This window comes from Cricetulus griseus (assembly GCF_003668045.3).
Source record: "Cricetulus griseus strain 17A/GY chromosome 1 unlocalized genomic scaffold, alternate assembly CriGri-PICRH-1.0 chr1_0, whole genome shotgun sequence".
Lineage (NCBI taxonomy): Eukaryota > Metazoa > Chordata > Mammalia > Rodentia > Cricetidae > Cricetulus > Cricetulus griseus.
The window spans coordinates 85,660,693-85,683,485 of record NW_023276806.1 but is presented as its reverse complement, the minus strand read 5'-3'; the positions used below and the strand labels follow the sequence as shown (position 1 = coordinate 85,683,485).

General features: G+C 33.6%; 1 protein-coding gene across 5 annotated transcripts in view; it reads left to right on the top strand.

The window, feature by feature from the left end:
- Mlf1 (myeloid leukemia factor 1) overlaps positions 1-22,793 on the top strand; it is a 29,611-nt gene extending 6,818 nt beyond the window's left edge. For 2 of the 5 annotated variants that reach the window (XM_027391752.2, XM_035451506.1), the window contains exons 2-8: positions 8,467-8,611; positions 13,283-13,366; positions 14,449-14,577; positions 16,373-16,414; positions 16,748-16,907; positions 19,132-19,270; positions 21,152-22,793. In XM_027391752.2, the coding sequence (XP_027247553.1) occupies positions 8,467-8,611; positions 13,283-13,366; positions 14,449-14,577; positions 16,373-16,414; positions 16,748-16,907; positions 19,132-19,270; positions 21,152-21,257 (805 nt within the window). In that variant the 3' untranslated portion in view covers positions 21,258-22,793. The remainder of the gene's footprint in view (positions 1-8,466; positions 8,612-13,282; positions 13,367-14,448; positions 14,578-16,372; positions 16,415-16,747; positions 16,908-19,131; positions 19,271-21,151) is intronic. The other 3 variants (XM_027391753.2, XM_035451505.1, XM_027391755.2) reach the window with 3 other exon arrangements.

Below are 22,793 nucleotides of genomic sequence, written 5' to 3'. Positions count from 1 at the left end.
TAATTTTACATTGAAAAAACTAACTACCAAGTGTTAACAAGAACACAGTGCTAAAAGAGCTCCTAATACACAGCATTTATAATGTTAACATGCTCTTACTATACATACCAGCAAGTGTACTTACAGATGTTTACCAAAAGAAACTTATTTGCACAAAACCTAGCATTTGAATACTTACAGCAGCCTTATTTATAAAGACAAAAAACTAAATTTAGTTAACATTTGGTGACTAGAATAGCATGGATAAATTACAAAAGCATTATTCTAAGTCAAAGAAAATATATAAAAGATAACACACTATATAATTTCATTATATGAGATTCTTGAAAAAGGCAGAACTATACTGACAAAGCCTGTGATAGTTAATGTTGATTGCCCAACTTGACTTAATTGAGAAGTGCCTAGATTAGTAAAGCACACCTTTGAATAATTGGGGGAAGTTTCTGGAAAGTATTAGCTGAGGCAAAAAACACAAGGTGAATATGGTTGGTCCCATCCTAACAGGCTGGAGTCCCAGATAGAGTACCAGGGAAAAAGGAGAGAGCTCATGGCATGGGTATTCTCACCGCTTCCTAGTCACTTTGATCAGAGCAGCTTTCCTGCATTTTGCCCTGCTCTGCCATGATAGACTGAAACTCCGAAATTATGAACAAAATGAGTCCTTTAAGTTCTTTCTGTGAGGTATTTCATCATGATAATGAAAACCTAACAAAGCATATTAGTATAAGTAGAATTTGGGGAGATGGTTTTCTGCAAAAGCTCAAAACAGAACATTGGGGATGATATAAATATTGTATATCATAATTGTGGTTAGACAATTTTTTGAAAATTCAAAACTGTACAATTATTTGGTGTAAATTATACCCAAGCAAAGCTGAATTCAAACAAAACAAAAAAAAGTTTATGTACACCCAAATACAAATTCAGTTAAGCATTTGCTAATCCTATAGCAATTACATTTGAAGCAATTGTGCTTTTTAGGTTTTTTTCGCTTTTTAGGATGTTTTCAGGGAAAAAAAGGGTGGTGGACAACACTCAGGCATGGTCTGCTATAATCTGAGGCAATAAACCAGGGGCAGTTAGATACATTGTGAGACAAGGTGGGTGATTGCCAAAAAATTGCTAGTTTTAATTGTAAAGCGTAATAGGTAACTTAACAGCAGACCTAGAGAAAATCAGAAGGCTCAGCAGGAGGCACTGTCTCCTCCCATTGAGAGTGCCAGTGGTATTACTCAGGAATGTGATTTGCATCTGGTAGTCCAGGAAGGAATGCTTAAGTCAAAGCTGGAACCAGCAAGCAGGAAAGAAAATGTATTCGAACTACTCCCATCCAGTTCACTTTCTTTCCTACTCTATTTAATGCCCAGTGCAGGTTTAACTGTTCACATTTTCTCTTTTTTTGTTTTCCTTCTCTCTGTTCTTCTTATCCCTTTTTTCCTCCATCCTTTTTTAAAAGTGAATTCCAAGAGAATACAAACATCTGAGTGAAATACAGCTAATATGAGATATGAAGATAGAATTCAGTAAAGAGAAATTGAGAAGAAAACCAATCTGAAATGCTGGAGGTATAATATTCATTGAATCAAATAAAAAGCTCAGAGGAAAAACTTCAACAGAATGGGCAAAGGGAAAGAGAGAATATTAGAGCTTTAAGACAAGGTGGATGAATTGGAACATTAGTGACAAGGAAAAATTAATAAGAAAATACAAACAGAATATACAAGAATAAAAGATCCAGGGAACACTGTGAAAAGATGAAATTTATGGATCTTAGATGCAGAAGAGTTTCATGCTAAAGGCGTAGGAAATATTTTCAATAAAATCATAGTAGATAATTCCCCAAATCTAAAGAAATTTTTATCTAGCTACAGTCTGTATGTAGATTTTTTTAACCAGTGAGACCAGAGAAACAAACTTCTTCACATCAAGTAGTTAAAAATAAAACATGGAGAGCAAAGAATATACACTGAAAGCTATATGAGAAACACCAGGTACATATAGACAGGCTTATAAAAATAAAAGCAGATTTTTCAAGAGAAACTAAAAACCAGGCAAGTTTGGAATGATGTATTTCAAGCTCTAAAAGATTGTCAGTCCAAGTAACTATAGCCATACATTGGAACAATTTCTTGGTTTTTCCCTCTGGCCACACTGGAATAAAACAGAAAGAGAAACTGTAGTACACATACAAACTCACAGAGATTGATCAACAGACTGTTGAATGATGAATCATTGAAGAAATCAAGAAGGGAATTTTAAGACTCCTATAACCAAAACACAACATACCTATACCTAGTATATGCAATGAAAGCATCTCTAGGAGGGGAGTTTATAGTTAAAGATACCTACATTAAGGAAAGAGAGAGAGACCTCTAATAGCCTAATGATCCACTATATAGGTCCTTAAAAAACAAAAACAATCTAAATGCAAAATTAGTGGATAGAAATAAATAACATGGCAGAAATTAATAAAATAAAATGAAAAAATACAAAGAAACACTGAATGATTGAGTTCTTTTAAAAAGATAAATAAGATTTAAAAGATAATATCAACAAATCCTCAGCCAAAGTAACCAAAGAAAATAGCACAAATTAATGAAATTAGTAATGAAAAGAGACATTACAACAAACAGGTAAATTTCATCTTTGAAATTTTTGAAAGGAAATTTCAAAGATTATGATGTACCTTAAAGAATTATTTCCACTAAGTTAGAAAAATTGTATAAAATTGGATTAATTTATTGATGCATATGACCTACAAAAGTTAAACCAAGATGAGATTAAGTAATTTAAACAGATCTATAACAAGTACCAAGATTGAAGTAGCAATTAAAAAACAAAACAAAAAAATTTCAAAAGAAACAAAGTACAAGCCTAGGTGGATTCAATACTGAAATCTGCAACTACAAAGAACAACTAACACTAATACTTCTCAAACTATTCCATAAAATAAAAACAGAAAGAATACTGTCAAACCAGGATTACTGATACCAAAACCAAATAGACACAACAAAGAAAATTACAGGTCAGTCTCTCTAAACATAGACACAAAAGTTCTCACTAAAATTATTTGCAAACTATATTCAAGAACACAAGATCATAATCCAGTTGGCTTCATTCCTAAGATACAAAGGTAGGTCAAACTAACGCAGGCCAATAAATATAATACATCACATTAATGAACTGGAGAAAAGAATTCACATGATCATCTCAGTAGGTACACTAAAGGCTTTTAAGAAAATCCAATATCCCTTTATGACAAAAATCCTGAAGAAATAGGAATGGAAGAAATATATTTCAGTATAATAAAGTCTATTTATGGCAAACCTGTTAGTTAACATCAGAGAAAAACTCAAAGCATTTCCACTAACATCAGAAATGAGACAAAGATACACCCCTTTCCTACCCCCCCACTCAGTATAGTCCTTGAAGTGTTAAAATAAGACAAAGTATATAAAGGGATACAAATAGGAAAGGAAGAAGTCAGAGTATCCTAATTTGAAGTTCATAATGATCCTACACATAAGAAACCATAAAAAAATCTAACAGAAAACTCTTAGAACTGGTAAACACTTCCAGCAATTTAGACACCAAACTAACATTTAAAAAATCAGTAATTTTCCTATATGTAAATAAGAAACATGCAGAAAAAGCTGGGGAAACAATTATCTTAATAAACCTAAGAAAGGGAATGGTCATTACAGTGAAAACAGTAAAGAGACTATAGGTGAGTTAATACTGTGAAAATGGCTATATTCCCAGGAACAATCTTCAGAGTTGGTATAGTCTGCTTCAAATTTCTAATGTTTTCACAGAAATAGAAAATATCTTGGAATTTGTATGGAAGCACAAAAGATTCCAGATAACCAAATGTATGCTGGAGGCAACACTATACCTAATTTCAAATTATACCATAGAGCCATAGTAATGAAAACAGCATGGTACTGGTACAAAAAGACATGTAGATCAATAAAATAGAATAGAGAACTTAAATATGAACTTGTGCAACTACAGCTGTTCTTTATATACGCCCTCTTGAAAAACTACGCCAGGAGCCGGGGAGGTGGTGGCACACTCCTTTAATCCCAGCACTTGGGAGGCAGAGACAGGCAGATCTCTGTGAGTTCCAGACCAGCCTTCAAAGCTACAGAGAAACCCTGTCTCGAAAAGCCAAAAAAAAAAACAAAAAACAAAAACAAAAACAAAAACAAAAACTGGACATCCACATTCCAAAAAAAAAACAAAAAAACAAAAAAAAAACTATTCTTATTGCTCATACTGAACAAAAGTTAACTCCAAATGGATCAAAGACCTTACTGTAATACTTCACACTCTGAAGCAGAGGAATAAAACACTTCGATGTAGACATAGACAAGGACTTTCCTACTAAGACTTAGTTGCTCAGGAAATAATGCCAACAATTGACTACATGGAGTTAAAAAAGATGTACAGCAAAGGAAACAATTGTGTAAAGAGCCAGTTTGCAGAATGGGAGAAAAATCTTTGTTAACTATACATCTGATGGGATTAATATGTGGAATATGCAAAGAACTCAAATTTTAAGTTACAAGAAATCAGTTTAATTAGTAAATGAAGTAATGAAGTGAACAAACTATTATTAAAAGATGAAATAACAAATGACCAATAAACATTTAAAATGTTAACTGTCTTACCCTCCAGAAAAATACAAATTAAAATTATGTTGAGATATCTTCTGACCCCAGTCAGAATGACAGTTGTCTGATCAAGGCAACTTACAATAGAGTATACAGAGGAATTGCCTGAAGTTTAAGATGGTTAGTCCATGGCCATCATGGTGGTAAGCAGACAGGAATGGTTCGGCTCTGGAGCAATAGCTGAGAACTTAACAGGTTGAGACAACAACAAGGCAGAGCAAGTGCACTAATTGTGCATTGAGTGGGTTTTTTAAACCTCAAAGCCCATCCCCAGTGATAGGACTTTTCCAAGAAGGCCACATCTCTTAATCTTTCCCAAACATTTTCACTAAACTAAGGATCAAGTATTCAAATATATGAGCCCTGTGGAAGCACTGCTCATTCAAACCACCACAGCAGTCAGCAAGAAAAAGCCACTTCCGGTAAGGATATGAACAAAAGGGAGCCATTATATATTACTGATGGGAATGTGAACTTTTCCAACCACTATGAATATCTGTATTGAGGCTCCTCAAACTAAAGGTAGTCTACCATATACCTATATATACTGTTCCTGTTTATTATTATTATTATACTTTAATTTATTACAGAGGTACTTGCATATAAGTTTTTTATTGCAGCACTGTTGACAGTAGCTATGTTATGGAACTAAGCTAAGTGTCCATCAACAGAGGAATGGATAAAGAAAATGTGGTATGTATACACAATGGATGTTTTTCAGGCCTGTCATTTTCAGGAAAATGTGTACAACTAGAAGTCAACATAATATGCAAATTAAGTCAATCTCAGAAGAACAAATATAATTTTCTCTCAATTGTAGTTCCTTAGATTATATAGATAAACAAATATGAAACTACCTAGAACAGAAGGAGGGAACAATGGGAGGCAATGTTGTGACTATACTAAGCCAAAAACATAGAAACCTATTTAATGTGTGTCCTTCTACAATGTCAGAATTTATTAAGTAACAAATCCATAAGGCTTAGCAGTTTCAGTGACAGCAATTTGTCATATTATCTACCTAACTTGGTAGCCTGAGACCAAGGTTCTTTTACTCCAGTCCTAATTACAGATATTAACTTTTATATTACACAGCACACAGTACATATCTGTATCTATGCACATGTATTGGTTACAGAATGAATACAAGTTGAAGAAGTTGAAGCAGAGTTCACGTGTTCAGAAATAGGCTAAGAAAGCATCTGTACTGATGAGATAAGGAACCAGTACAGTCCTATGAGGGAGCTGCTTCAGGAGCTGCTGAAGGGCTCCCAGGAGTCAGGTTTGACAGTGAAGCCCAACTGAAAGGCCCAACCATAGGATGCAAATCAGGTCCAGATCTTACAGAGGTAGCTCCCTTTCTTTTCCCAAGAAGTCACTTATCAGTCTGTGCTAGATGGGTGGTACCTAACAGATGGTACAGTTTCTGAATCCACCCAGAGCAAGTTAGGGCCTTAAAAATCACTTCTTTGTATATAATATGGAATAACTTAGAGTAAGGCACAGTCTGATCTGAACAGGCAGGAATACTCTCTCAAAGTATATTACATAGTTGTAATAAATGTCCTTATATGACCCATTCCATAACACACCATGATTATACAATGAAAAAATAATTTTGGTGCTAGAGATTGAACCTAGAGCCTCATATATGATAGGCAAACTGAGCAGGTTTTCAGCCACATGCTACTTTTTTTAACTTCCAAGATGATGTATGAAGAAATCTGAATCTTGCTAGTAGGATTGAATTTTGAGCTGATGCTATATAATTCCCTAGAAAAAAAAGCCCTTTCTTTCTGAGGTTACTGGCAGATGTTGGCTTTTTAGGCCTTTATTGTGATAATGTCAAAGGATTAGAACTGGGTTGACAAAAGAATTTATAGATGGTAACTGAAGTGGAGAATTCTGGAAGGAGGCCACACTGTTGTGGGGAATTCAGTTAGATAGCAAGGAGAGACATAATGTTAACTGGGTAAACTAAGTCACAATCATGCTATGCTTTCTAAAATGAAAAGTAAGTTATTGACTCACTGGTTAGTGTATTTATAATTGGAAAATATTGGAAAACTATTGTGATGAAGTATTACAATTTTTAGGTTTTTGAATAGGAATTGCAATGAAAAAGTTAACAAGTATGTTAAGTACATAGAAGAGGGGCTGGAACATTATCATTTCTTCGTGTTTTTAATGTAAAATCTCTTTCCCTGAGAAGCATCTAATGCTAGAACAATAGGGAATAGTGTCCATACATGAGAGAGAAAGTGAAAGGAAAAGAAATGAACATTTACTAAACTTACTAATGTATCACATAATATATTTTGTGTTTTCAGGTTACGTAGTTTGATCTTGATAATAGGAATATTTGATACTATCCTTATTTTGTAGTTGTGAAACCTTGTCCACAGAAGGAATGCTCAAATTCTAATTCAGGTACCACAGAGCCATAGAGGACCTTGTTCCTCAAAGATTGATAAGGACCTATTTGAGTTAAAAGTACCAGGGATACATATTTGTAAATCAGATCCAGAGCCAGTATATTTGATTGTCATGCTAGGTATGAACAGGAATCCATATTGTTTACCAGCTTGATAGTTGGTTTGATAATTTCAAAGAAGTTTGACATTTCTTGAGGCTTGATATTGAGATATTTTGATGGTTGTAGTATTAGAATTACTAGAAATAAAAATTAGCCTTAGAAGCAAGGCATGGTGGCACACATCTTTAAGCCCAAGTCTTGGGAGTCAGAGGCAGGTGGATCTGTGAGTTTGAGGCTAGCCTGGTCTACAGAGTAAGTTCCAGGGCAGCCAGGGCTACCCTGTCTTGAAAAAAAAATAATTAGCCTTTTAAAAATTACCTTTGGCTTTGACTATGCAGATATAATTGGTACTTTTATAGTACTCTTTAACATAGCTATGGTTCTTAGTGCTCCTATTCAATGATAAACTCTTAGTAAGGAAAATTTAAAAATTGTGTTATTTTTTGTTAAGATTTTGTGTGTGTGTGTGTGGGGGGGAGCCTGTAGAAGCCAGAAGAAGGTGTTGGGTCCCCTAGAACTATAGTGAGATGCAGTTGTTAGTCTTCTGGGGATACTAGGATACCCCAGAGATAACTACTGAGTTATCTCTCCAGCCCCAACCAGTATTATTATAATTATATTTCAGGAGAGCTCCTTTCCAAACTTTTATTTGTGTATGTTCAATTTAAAAGGACAACTTTTGTAGGTTATTTGATGCCTATGTAGTATTCTCTTCTGTTGTTGTTGGTTTTTCAAGGCAGGGTTTCTCTGTGGCTTTGAAAGCTGTCCTGGAACTAGCTCTTGTAGACCAGGCTGGTCTTGAACTCACAGAGATCCTCCTGCCTCTGCCTCCCAAGTGCTGGGATTAAAAGTGTGCACCACCAATGCGTGGCTTGGAGTATTCTTTATTAACCTTGTAGAATTAAGTTATAGACATCCTGTAGTGGTCTTACCTGATAGAAATATTTTTCTGATTTTTTTCACAGTTTTCCTCTTCTTAAACTACTTATGATAGGGTAATTTGTATTTACCATTTTTATACAACATGAGATGAAAGTATATTTTATTAGTATAATAACTATAGTGGATAGCAAATAGAATAGGATTTTACTTATTTTATGATTTTATGATTATGATACTATGTCTTTTATCAAATCTCTTCTTCTAAATTATAATATTTTGTCTCCTTAACAATTATATTAACTCCCAAGGTTTATAAACCAGTTTTTCTTAAGTTATAACATTCAATTTTCCATTATTCTGTATTTTCAACAGTGATTCCTTTCTTGCACACCGAGAAAATATGCGCCACATGATGAGAAGTTTCTCTGAACCTTTTGGAAGAGACACGCTCAGTATCTGTGATGGGAGAAGAAGAACCCATAATCATAGAGGACATAATGATGAAGATTCCTTAACTGTGAGTTATTTTAAAGACAGCAAGAAAGCTCTGTAAGAACAGGACAAAAATTTTATATAAGTTACATACTTATAATATAGGGTAAGACTAATACTTCTGTCATGGAAATATTTATTATATAAAAGGAGATGCATGTTGAAAAGCTTAAACTTGGAACAATGAATGTTAATGGTACAGAATTGCTTTGTGCTATTAAAATTTTAGGATCATAAGGTTATACAATTATAAGCCATACTAAGCCATTGTTTCTTGCATATTTTCCCTCTGAGAACTTCCTCCTATGTGCTGAATTAAAACCAGCAAGAACTCCTGGTACCACAAACTTCAGAGTTTTAAGTAGTAACAAAATCTTGTGTGGTATTTTTTTTAAGATTTTATTTATTATGTATGCAGTCTTCTGCCTGCACGCCAGCAGAAGGCACCAGATCTCATTCAAGGTGGTTGTGAGCCACCATGTGGTTGCCGGGAATTGAACTCAGGACCTCTGGAAGAACAGTCAGTGCGCTTAACCGCTGAGCCATCTCTCTGGCCCCTTGTGTGGTATTTTATCTTTATTGGACCACTAAGTTTTTGTTAGGACACATTAGACATTCAAAATGTAGACTAATCTTTATATTAGAAGATTTGTATAACTGCCAAACTGGGAGGATATAAACATACTCAATTTAGTGAAGAAAAGATAGTTTACATTTGTGTGTTAACCATTTTGGTTTTATCCCCTCTTTCTGTTATTTTTCACCCCTCAGAATGGCAATTACAGAATCCATAGGGAATTCCATAAAAATGGATCTTCACAATTGAAATATAGATATTTAGAGTTCAGCAAACATGATTAATCAATTCACAGAATTCTAGACTACTCTAGAAAAACATTTTCATATTTTCTGCATAATAAGCATAATGAGAGCAAAATAGTTTGCATCATCATAAAACCTGATAAATAAAATTACATGTGCCATTTCAAATAAGAGTAACTTTTGCATAATCACACTTGTTACTTTCCTTTTCATTAGTAAATAGTGTCATTTATAGGCACTGTATAATACTATAAACTAATGTTACATTGTGAGATATATATAATTTTCAGTTTAATCTATTTCCTAACAGCTAAAAATTAATAGTAGGAAAAATTGACAGTGCAAGAGAACATTAATTATGAATATTGAAAATCATTTGAGTATTAAAATACTAACTGTATTTGCTGTAACCATATCAAACATATATCTCTTTGGATTTATATGCATAAATGAGCTACTTACAAGAGTTCATGAAGAAAGCTTATAATTCAGCTGGAAATGTATTGAAAATGTTTATACAAATAAGCAGTAACTCCATTGGTAGTCTGTTGGAGCAGAAATAACTGTCTCTTCCACAGACACTTACTAAAACCATTAAATGTTTAAGAGGAACTGGAATAAGAAATGTATAACCTAATAGATAACATCTCTGTGAAACTAGTTGGCAAGATACATTATTTAGAACTATTTGTGTGTAAGTATTCTTCAAATTATATTTATCTTGCCAAAGTTTCTTCAAATCAAAAGGAAGACATTTGGAAGAAATACATAAATGTAATGATTAAATGGGAAAGTCAAGTAGGAAGATAATTCTGAATATAAAGAAACTTCAAGCCTGGTGGTGGTGGTGGTGGTGCATGCCTTTAATCCCAGCCTCAGCTACAGAGGGAGTTCCAGGATAGACTCCAAAGCTACACAGAGAAACCCTTGTCCCCCACCCCACCCCACCCCCCGCCAAAAAAAAGTTCTGGGCCAACATTTAAATGAAATTTTAAAGTGATTGGTCCCTTATTTTCATGTGTAGTTGGGTGGCTATAACGAAACACTTTAGAATGAATAGCTTATAAACAGTAGACAGTGCAAGCCAGTAAGTGGCACCTTCCATGACCTCTGCATCAGCTCCTGCCTCCAGGTTCCTGCTTGAGTTCCTGTCCTGACTTCCTTTGATGATGAACAGTAATTTGGAAGCCTCAGCCAAATAAGCCCTCTCCTCCCCAAGTTGCTTTGGTTATGGTGTTTTGTCACAGTGATAGTAACCCAAACTAGGATACTGTCTCCAAAAAAAAATAAATAAATAAAAACTAGATAATCTGATATTTAAACTTGCTAGTTACCTTATAACTCAACATACAACATATAGATTAGGTGATACATCAGTGGGCATCTAATCTTTTCTTTCAATACAAATAAATAGGAGTAAGAATTTTATTGGTGCATTTAACATGTTCCTGTTCTAAAAGTAGTGGATCATTAAAAAATATGGAATAGCAATAGTAATAGAAAATGCTTTAATTTCCTAATCATTATACTTTACTTTTGAAATGTTTTTCTTAGCCTATAGCAAATTCTTTCTTTCTAAAATAGTCATATTTTCAGTAATACTGTAGCTTCTTTATTTGCTGGCCAGACAGATGCTACAATGCATAATAAACAGATAATTTTTAAAATACACATTGAGAATTTTTTATTAAAAATTTCTGTAATGATGGTAGCTATATGGCTGAGTTATATGGCTGTGCAGTGCAATTTTATATTTTAGCTATGCCAATATAATAAATGCAACCAAAATTTATTGTATATTATTTTTCTAGGCAACAAGTTTTTCTCTTGTGCCTTTTGGAAGGTTTGGTGGTATGGTTCGTGTCATGAGACAAATTATTTTAGCTATATTTTTAACAGATACTTTAATTAACTCAAGCAGAGTGAGTTTGCATGCATCTCATTAACCTCCATAATGGCTGTTAAGCTTCATACTGGAGACCTTTGTTTCATGTGTTAAATTTACCTGAGTGCTTAGACATGGACTTTCTAAAGTAATTACCAGTGTTGTTAGGGTCAGAGCCTGGGCCTGACAGCACAAATAAGCCAGACTTACTCACTGATCATCAGTAGGCCAATTAAACAGACAATAGTGAAAAGCTAACAAAGGAGATGTATTCAATGTTGCCACATTAGGAAGAACTAAAATCCAGAGACCTTCCCAAATCCACCTTCCAGGGTCTTTACCTGGTATTTTGATGTGGATGGTGTGTGTATTACATAAGCAGTCCTAGTCACTGTGTGGTCCCAGCCATCACTGACCTATTCTTGTCTCTGCTCCATTCTCTCCTGCAAAGAATCTCTCAAGTTGTCATAACTAAATTCTTCTATTGCCTAGTATCAGCCTTCAGCCTTTTCATTTTCCTACCATGAAATTCCTGAGAAAAATCCAGTTTCTTGGGGATTATTTCAGTAGTCTGATAGCCACAGAGAGGCACAAATATATTTTTTAGAATACCTTCATTTTTGTCAAGATTAGTGGTTTTCAACCTTCCTAATGCTGCAACCTTATAATACAGTTCCTCATGTTGTGGTGAGCCCCCCAACCATAGAATTACTTTTGTTGCTACTTCGTAACTGTAATTTTGCTACTGTACAAATTGTAATGAAAATTATTTTTTGGAGATAGTTTGCCAAAGAGGTTGAGAACCACTGGCCCAGATGGTTACAGTAAGTAAATCAAAATAAAACATTTGTCTTCAGAAATGGAAAACTAGATTTTTGGGGAACATTTACTTGTTTTTCAAAGAAACTCAGTAATTGTATTTCAGACTTGGACTCCCAAATGCCTATAATGACTTTCCACAAAGTAACAAAGCATAATGTTTGAGAAAAACAAAAAACAAAAACAAAAAGAACTCAAGATTGGCCATTTTCTCTCTGACTTTGTTTCCAAGGAGTCCTTGGTTTCTCTTGATAGAACAGCCAACCTTTTAGCTTCCATCAGTTCTACTAGTTTCTAACACCAAAAAGTAACCCAAGGATTAGGACATAATAAATTTAGAATATTTGTATATATTTTCACGAAAAACTTTTCATTATTTTGCACTAAATTTGAGTTATTTGTGTCTCTGAAGTTTGAGATGTAATATTTGTCCTTCCTGAGGAACTAGTTCCAAAAGAATGTAATATATCACCAAGATACTAGGAAAATAATGAGGAAGTTCACACTGTGGTAGTACACAGAGTACAAGCCCACAACCCAAAACTTTTGAGTGTAATGGTGAAGATCAATCGGAGGTGATTCTTAAAAATTTTTGCTTATGTATGGAGACTTGTACGCATCAGTGTAGTACTAATAGGGGCCAAAGAGAGAATGTCATGTACTAATAGGAGCCAAAGAGAGAATGTCAGATACTTGGTAGCTGGAGTTAGAATTCTAGGCAGTAATAAGCTTCTTGATTACTAGGAACTGAACTGAGACCCTACACAAGAGCAATATGTGCCATCTTAGCCACCTCTCCCTAGAGAAGACTTTTTGAACCTTAAGGGTTAGTAAGAAGAAGATAAGAAAAGCATGGGGGAAAAAGAAGAACTCTGGTTTAAGAAAGCTCACAAATGATAATATATCTGTATAAGTATATATACAAACATATACCTAGGTATATAATGTGCATATATGTTTGCAGTGTGTAATTCCCTAATTTGTATTGGCTTTTTGCACTTTTGCATAGGCTTTTTTTTTTCTTTAACTCTCATTGTGTAGTCCTTCAGTTATTTTTGCCTAGTTGATTACTGCATGATACAGAAAATTGGGGGATTTTTTTCAACTGTTTTGAAAAAATTTATTTGCTTTGGTGTTATAGTTAATAACATACTTCCTAAAATCCTGTAGCATACAGATGTCAGCCCTTTTCAGGCAATGGATCGGATGATGTTCAATATGCAAAATGGTATGCAGGAGTTACAAAGAAACTTTGTAAGTACTAAAAAGAAACTTATGAGAACATTATTTTCCATTATTGACATCCTATATTGTAGTGATTTTCAAACATCTTTAACCATAGTTAAAATAGCAAAGTTATGGTTATATGATTAACCCGTATACAATATTACATGATTATCGTATGTATTAATTAGCATTATTACATGATTAATAGCCTTTTATAAGTTATATAATTAACCCATGTACAATTCTTATATAATTGGTTCTTGCATAATTTATTCCTGAAACAAAAGTGATATTATATTAGGATATTATAATTATGATAATATCAGCTTACTGATATTTTCTCTTAATCAATTAAAAAATTATAAGTATATTTGATTAATTTATTTTATAACCTAAAAGTCTGAAAAGTTACATTAGTTGGCTTACACACAATTAAAGAAAATCTAACCTCAAAATATTCTTAAGCCACTATTGTACATTTTCTATAAATTTTCATATTTTATTGTTACCTATTTACAAGTTGCATTACATGTAATTAACTAAAATTTAATATTTAAAAAAATCTCTGAAAGCAGAAATGATTTGGATGCTAGATTAGATCCATACATTCTAGATGTTATTAACAAATATTAGTACTCCTGCTGTTCTGCTTATATTAGCATCAAAACAAGTAACTTGGTTTGATCTGAAGGTAACATGTATCATTGCAATATCCATTTTGAATTCTATGAATCATTTAAGAACACTAAAATCTAGGGTATTAGCAGTGGTTTTAGGAATGTATCAATTTGGTACCCAAAGAAAATATGAAAGTTCCTAGGCATACCTAATTCACTTGATCTAGATTGGCAAGACTGTACAAGGGATGGCCTCTGCCTAAGGGACTGTATCATCTTTATTTAAATCTCAGCCACACAGGCTGAGATATGTGACTCACTTGTTATTCTTTACAGAAAAAATAGAAATTTGCCCCCCAAACAGAAGTAGATTAGGACATCCAGTTCCATTTTGATAACTATATATAGCTAATGTTGTTGCTTATTTGAACTCTTGGCATTCATTTTTCATGTTTAACTAGAATCTTAATTTACACTTTCCTTTGTCACGAGGGTCAGCTTTCAATGGATCCAAATGGACATTCATTTTGTTCTTCCTCTGTTATGACATATTCCAAAGTAGGAGATGAACCACCAAAGGTTTTCCAGGCCTCAACTCAAACCCGTATGGCTCCAGGAGGAGTAAGTTTTATTTCTGTTGTTTTTAGACAAAGTCATTCTGTGTAGCCTCAGCTGGCCTCAAATTTGGAGAAGTCCTGCCTCAGTCTCCTAAGTATGGAATTGCTGGTATGAACTACCATGCCTAGCTTTGAGTATTTTTAAAATATTCCTAGTGTTTTATTAAGTTATAGAAAAGTAGATTGTCGGGGCTGGAGATGGCTCAGGTTCAGAGGACTGGCTGCTCTTCCAATGGTCCTGAGTTCAATGTTCAGCAACCATGTGGTGGTGGCTCACAGCCATCCATAATGAGATCTGGTTCCCTCTTCTGGCCTTCAGGATTACATGGAAACAGAACGATGTATACATAATAAATAAATAAATCTTTTTTTTAAAAAAAGTAGATTGTCTGTCTGAAGGGGGCAGGGCATGGGAGGGAGGCATGGTAAAAAGGCACTCACTACTATGGAAACTATTAGTGTCCAACTGTGATTAGTTGATGGAAGTTGTTTATCACCCATGAAGGTGACCATCACAAAATTATCTATTGATCTTTATTACATCTATACATTGATAAGATAGAAACTAAAAGAAGCCTTTTTTATGAAGTAAATGTCTACTTATAATTTATATATGAAGTTAATTTTAAACTAATAAAACATTTAAAGTATACAGAAAGGATGTATAATAAACCCATATTCCCATCACATGGTTTAGTTAAATCAACATTTTTCTCTATTTCCTTTAAGACTTTTCTTTTTTATTTTTTGAGTATGATTGTAACAGATATAAATCTTCTAAGATCACTTTTCCTGTCTCTCAGGGGACAACCATTTTCCTATACCTGGAGCTTATCATACTTGTACATTTTATTGTTTATGAATACAGAATAAAATACAAGATTATTTTATAGAGTTCTAAACTTAATACAAACAGTATCATTATTTTATGTATCCTCTAAAACTTACCATTTCTCAGTTGTATGTTTCAGAAATTTACTCAAATTGTACATGTAATCCAGGTTTATTTTTTTATTTTAATTTGTTTTTGTTTGTTTTGAGCCAGGGTCTTACTATGTATCACTGGCTGGCCTGTAACTCACTATGTAGACTAGCCTGGCCTTGAACTCATAGAGCTTCACCTGCCTCTGCCTCCTGAGTGCACCACCATACTCAGCTTTTTTTTATAAAGATCTTATTATTTATTATGTATACAACATTCTGCTTCCATGTATATCTGTACACCAGAAGAGAGCACCAGATTCCATTACAAATGGTTGTGAGCCACCATGTGGTTGCTGGGAATTGAACTCAGGACATCTGGAAGAGCAGTTGGTGCTCTTAACCTCTGAGCCATCTCTCCAGCCCCCATACTCAGCTTTTTATTTCTTTTCTTTTTAACTACTATGTAGTACCTAGTATATAAGTATAACGCAAAATTTTATCAACAATATCTTGTATAAGAATCTAGGAATATTATTTCTGGGTTTGTAGGTTGTGTATAACCCCTCACCTTTACTTTAAAATTACCATAGTGATAAAAATTCTTGACTTCTACAGAGATATGAAAATCCCCATTTCTCCACTGCCTTGTAGGTTGCAGTAAGATTTTAGATTAACAGAATAATGGATGAAAAGTAATTCATTTTCAAGTCTGATGTGCAAAACACACCTATTAGTGGTATCTTTGCTTTGTTTAGCAAATTTACTGGCATTTTACTTTGCTGAACATAGTGAAGTCTTAATGTAAACTGAGTATAATTATAGATGTCACATTGGCTAGAATAAACATTCTAATAATGCTTCCATGGAATTGGTAGGTTGGAGTCAAGAGACTCAAGCCCTTCAGCATAAATGATAAGGTAGGTGCACTTACTAGCTTCCATCCATTACATTGTCAAACACAGTGTTAAAGGTTTTATATAACTTACTTTATATAACTAATTTTTATATAACCTATTCTGTTTTAATATTGATTTACAACTTAGAAAAAGTTAAATTGAAAACAGTTAAAGATTAGAAATTTTATTACCACACCAAGTTGATAATGGAACTGAATATAGTTAATCATCTTATTAATTGTACAAAATAATGGAGTTCAGAGCAGCAAATAAATAGACCCTGAAGAATGTAGAATTAAATCCATTCTAATGTGCTTAAATGTTAACTGAATAAATTTTACTTTAATTTTAAAGATAAAAGAAACCAGAAGAGCAGTGAGAGATTCTGATAGTGGTCTAGAGAAAATGGCTGTTGGTCATCATATACATGACCGAGCTCATGTCATTAAAAAGTCCAAGAACAACAGGACAGGAGATGAAGAGGTCAATCAAGAGTTCATCAATATGAATGAATGTAAGTTATCACAAAAAATTATTTCTCAAAAGGTAAAATAGTAGCTTCATTTCTAGAACTTTATGAATTCTTATTTTATTAGGATAGCTTATAAGGAATGTATAGGAAATGCTGGGCAGAGTAATTCAATTGTGATTCTATCATCTAACATTTTTACAATTACTTTTGTTAAGGTCAGGTACTATTTACTTTTCTTATAAAATGATAGAATGAAAGATTTTGAGTTGTTTTTTAGTAATATTATCAATAGACAAAAAGAGTTTTTACTTTTTTGATTGTCAAGAAACATACTTAAAAAGTTTAAAGAAACAAATAAAAATCAGTTCAAACCAGTCCCAAAATAACACTCAAGTTTTGATAAATTTTTTAATAGTTTTATGCATAAACATGTTTTTTCAAATTGATATTTTGCTATTTTGTTCATACTATGCTCAATTTATCTTACCATTGTAACCACAAACACCTATTATTTTTCAAAAGTATTCTGTTACCTAAAAGTTTGTAAATAGATCATAATTTAAAAGATTTTGTCTAAATATTAATAATCAACCTTTTATGTTTTAATTGAAATTAAAATTATTGAAATGTCACTACATTTATTTCATATTTTCAGGAAATACTTTGAATAATGTTTTATCATGGTAAAGAGCTTAATGTATCATTTCAGAGAAAAGAAGTTTTTTTAATTAGATAAAAACTAATATTATGGGCTGGTGGGATGGCTCAGGGGATAAGATATGCACTTATTACCTAACCTAACAACTTAAGTTTAACCCCCAGGGCCCTACATGGTTGGTTATGCAATAAAATGAAAGCCAAATAACTTGAGCTTTTTTTAACTATAGTAATTATGATCTTATTAAAATATATAGAGGTGCCTAGAGAGATGATTAGTGGTTAATAGCACATATTTCTCCTCCAAAGCACTTGAGTTCAATTCCCATTGTCAGGATATAGGGAGCAGAGGAAGGCCTGAGTGAATGAAGTCCTAAATGATTGTATATCATTGATGTAGACACAGCCATGACAAGGACCAAGGCCTCAGACCCATGAGAAATTGGCCTAAGGCATTCCCCAGTGGTTCAGCCTAGGAATTGACAAAGCCTTCTTCTTCTCGTCCAAGTGTGAATGTTTACAGAGGATTAATCAGTGTGTACAAAAAATAGCAACTTCAGCTTCCTCCTACACACACACACACACACACACACACACGCACGCACGCACGCACGCACGCGCACGCACGCACGCACGCACACACACACACACACACACACACACACACGCACACACACACACACTCTGATGCTCAGTAAAAGGTTCCAGGTTGTTGACTGGGTGTAGTTGGTGCCACTCAAGCAAAGTGCTTACAGCCTACCTGAACCCAGCTTCTCTCTCTCTCTCTCTCTCTCTCTCTCTCTCTCTCTCTCTCTCTCTCTCTCTCTCTCTCTCTCTCTTCTCTCTCTGTGGTGTGTGTGTGTGTGTGTGTGTGTGTGTGTGTGTGTGTGTGTGTGTGTGTGATTTCTTTGTTCCCTCTCCAGCCCTATTTAGGGTTCAGGGCCAACCTATGCGGGTTGTTACATCATCAGGTGGCTCACAATTACCTATAACTACAGTTCCAAAGAGATGCCTCTGACTTCCAAGGGCACCAGCACTTGCATACCCACACACATATCATATGTACATATATATATATATATATATATATATATACCCTAAGTATCAATATATTGGAAAGATAAGTTTAACATATTTTTATAAAGATAATCTAAAAGAACAAGAACAATCATCTATGTGTTTGTTATTTTAATAGAAATTAGCTTATCTACTTCATGACATCAGAAATTAATAGTGTTCGGAAATTGACAACAAGCTTAAGAAGGCAAGTTAGGATCATGAAGAAGTGAATAGAAATGCAACCTACTGAAAGATTGTCCAAGAACATGGGACATCATGATCATTTTGAGATGATTCAAGAGGAAAGTTCGTAAATGAGTGTACTTGATTCATCCAATCCACATAGAATAATAGGATAATCAAGAAGATAAGTGAAAAACCATATTTACCATAACCAGATAGTCCTTAGGAGAGCAACAAGAAAGGAAATATTGCAGATGCATCCTGCCTCTGTTGTAACATTAGACTACATGAAATGTGTGGTGACCCAAGGTGATGCTGACAGTAGAGACCTAAATACTTGTTCCCTTTATTTTGACATTTTATATAGGTGATGCTCATTCTTTTGATAATGAGTGGAAAAGTGAAGTTTTGAAGTTCAAGCCTAGTGGACGACCATGCAATCTAGAAAACACTAGAATTCGAAGTGTGGGTCATGATAATTCAGGGCCACGAGAACTCAAAAGGAGGTAAAAGTTGTTTCTAACAGTGTGCTCTTAAAGGGTATTTAAAAGTTATGTACTGTGTGTTGGGGAGATAGCTCATTCAGTAAAGGTAATCTCATGTAATCTCAAGGACCTGAGTTTGATCACCAAAACCTGTGTTTAAAAAAATAGCCAGACAGAGTAGCATGCACTTGTAATCCAGATCCCTGAGTCTCACTGGCCAACCAGCCTTGCCTATCATTTGAGTCATAACCTAAAGAATGGTAACCAAAAATCTTTATGACCTGTACAAGTGCACATGAACATGAACCTACTCACTCATGTATTCTTACCCCACCCCCACAAACATACAACAACAATTTTATGTAACTACCTCTTATCAGGTTCTTAAGAATATTTAAGTTGTATCTACAGAATCTTTTTGTTTGTTTGTTTTATTTTTTGAGACAGGGTTTCTCTGTGTAGCTTTGGAGTCTATTCTGGCACTCACTCTGTAGACTAGGCTGGCCTTGAACTCACAGAGATCCTCCTGCCTCTGCCTCCCCAGTGCTGGGATTAAAGGTGTGTGCCACCAACACCTGGCCTCTACAGTATCTTTTAGGAAAAAAGTAACAACTTTATATTGAGTCTTAAGTACTCCATGTAAATCAAAATTTTGTTTCTAAAAGCAAATAAATACTATTTTAGAACTATTCTTAATCATCAGGGCAAAAATAGAAGATAAAAATCCTTAAGAAATTTTATATACTGTGATGTAGTTATCTTGTGATACAACTCCTAATGTGAATATTCAAAGTCATACATGTCACACCAGGTTAAGATATTTATATAGACACTATAAAAGGAAAGGATTGTATTTAGAAAACTTAACTTCCTTACCAAGTCAAAATCCAGCATTTAATTATTAATGAATTTTAAATACTTTCACAGTATGCAAAAGTATTATGTAAGTATTTCATGAAATATGGTATTTTATGTGCACTAGATATGTGCATTTAGATATATTTTACAAAAACTTTTATCTTCTTTGAAATTGCTTTTGGAATAACAGGGAAAAACAAATTTATTGAAACCACATATGAAAATTTATGGTGCTTTTATAAATTTAGTACATATTCTGAAGTTAATTTAAGTTCTTGCGAGAAACTTCAACAGCCCTGGAAACAGAAATCCACTCTAGCTGGGTGGTGGTGGTGCATGCCTTTAATTCCAGCAATCAGAGGCAGAGGCAAGTGAATCTCTGTGAGTTTGAGGCCAGCCTGGTCTACAGATCGAGTTCCAGAACAGCCTCCAAAGCAATACAGAGAAACCCTGTCTCAAAACACCAGAGGGAAAAAGAAAAAAAAAAAAAAAAGGACTTGTTCAGGAATTTAGAGCCTGAATGCTTTCTACTATATGACTTAAAAATTTGCCTGTATCTTTTTGGTAATATTTGTCACAGATTAAAAACTTTTGGTTAAACATTTAACATTACTATATTTAAACACAAAATTAGGGCCCAGTTAGAGAGCATGTTCATTTTGGATGTTCTATAAATTTGTGGCCCTAGTAGCTGCATTTTCTGTTAGTTCTGTCCATTCGGAATTTCAGAAATGAATTTCCACATGATAAAGTGTGCTGGCCAACATATTAACTATTGGATATGTGTGACTACTGAATTCCTTTTGACATGTGGGTGGCACAACTCAGGAGCTGAATTAAGTGTAAATGTTACTAGAAGCTCCCATTTTTACATTGTTTAAGCTGCAAGTGATTCAGTATATCTTGAATAAAATAACTCCTTCCTTCTTCAATGTTCAATAAAATATTTTTCTAAGTTTTTAAGGAACTTTAAGGATTAAACTATAATGGCTTTTAACTTGAGTATTTTTAAATGGTATTAATTGTCGTATATATATTTCTTAGAGAGAAAATTCATCGAAGTTCAGCCCTTGAGAATGGAAGACGACAAAACGTTTTTGTGGACAAACTCAATGTCAAAGGATCACCTGGGAAAATCACCAAAAAATAAATAGCCATGCATTTCATTTGTTTAGTTGGTTGTTTTAACAAAAGAAGTCATGGTGCTAGGTAATAACATAATACAAAAGACCAATCTGTTGTTGAATTGATACTGTACTTAGCAACTTTCTTCTGAATCTTAATGTTCTCGTACGTTTTAGCTTTACATTGTTCATACTTTAGGAATAAAATTTTGATGTTCAACAATGTAATTAAATTGGTAAACATTCTATATTAAACAAAACTTTTTAAGACATACTAACTTTAAAATGCACATGCTGATTTTGCTTTCTCGGTTATTTTGATATGTAGTACAAATATATATACACTTGTTTACTTACCATGGTTGATTATGGTTCTGAACTAGTTCTGTCATTTAGCTTGGTACAAAAGTAGGATGTTAAAATAAAATGCACTCAAGCCATGTGGATGGTGGCACATGCCTTTAATCCCAGTGCTCTGGAGGCAGAGACAGGTAGATCTTTGAGTTTTAGGACAGCCAAGGCAACACAAAGAAGCCCTGTCTCAAAAAACCAAAAAATAAAATACACTTAGTGTCTGCTAACATCCACAGTAGAGTGATTTGAATCAAAGTTTAGTCTTTCTCAAATTTTGTAATGTGCTATATACTTGCCTAACTTTAAAACCTTAAAATAATAAAACTATATTAGTGATCCAGGCAAGGTAGCTCACAACTCTGATCCAAACATCCTAAAGAATGAGGAAGAACTGCTGAGAGTTTGAAGTCCTGAACTATAGAGTGTGCAACAATATCCCAAAAATTATATATACAAATATATACACACAATATATAATACACACAATATACATTAGTATTTTATAAGAAATTTTTACTATGAAAAAGAACAAGAATAATCAGTTGTTTTCAAGAAAATATTTTGAATTGCTAACATATATGAATTTTGTTACTATTTCTGCATATAGTATAGGATTTGTTCCATACCACATTCATACAGTTTATCATCATTTAAATATCATTTCTCTTAAAATTTTAATGTGCATATTTCTGTCTTGTCAAAATTCAATGAGAGATTCCTTTTACATTTAGAAAAGTACATTTTCTGGTCTGAAAACTAGAATAATTGATTTTTCTCAAAATTTGTTAGCTGTGTATTTGAGCAAGGAATTAATAATTCAGTTGCTCCCCTTATAATTATACCACTTTAAAAAATCATTTAGCCTTTTACTCTGGTATGCAAGCACTAATCTATAGAAGTTGGGGATGAAGTTTTTAAGAATATAGAGATCTTAATCCTTTCATAATTTTTATCAAGGAAAAAAATGACCAAAAAATGCAGTATCATTTTATAAGCCTCAGCGTTTTCTAAGGAGTAAAACTATGCTCATATTTTACAAATGGACTATAATATATGCTTAGTTTTATTGATCTTTAATTATGTCCTTAATTGGTCATTAAAATAAAAAGTGTTCATTTAATAACCAAACTTGATAATGTATTAGTTAAAACGTTCCTCTTGCATGGTTTACTAAAGCAATAACATAACATTGGGAAGTTGTTATAATG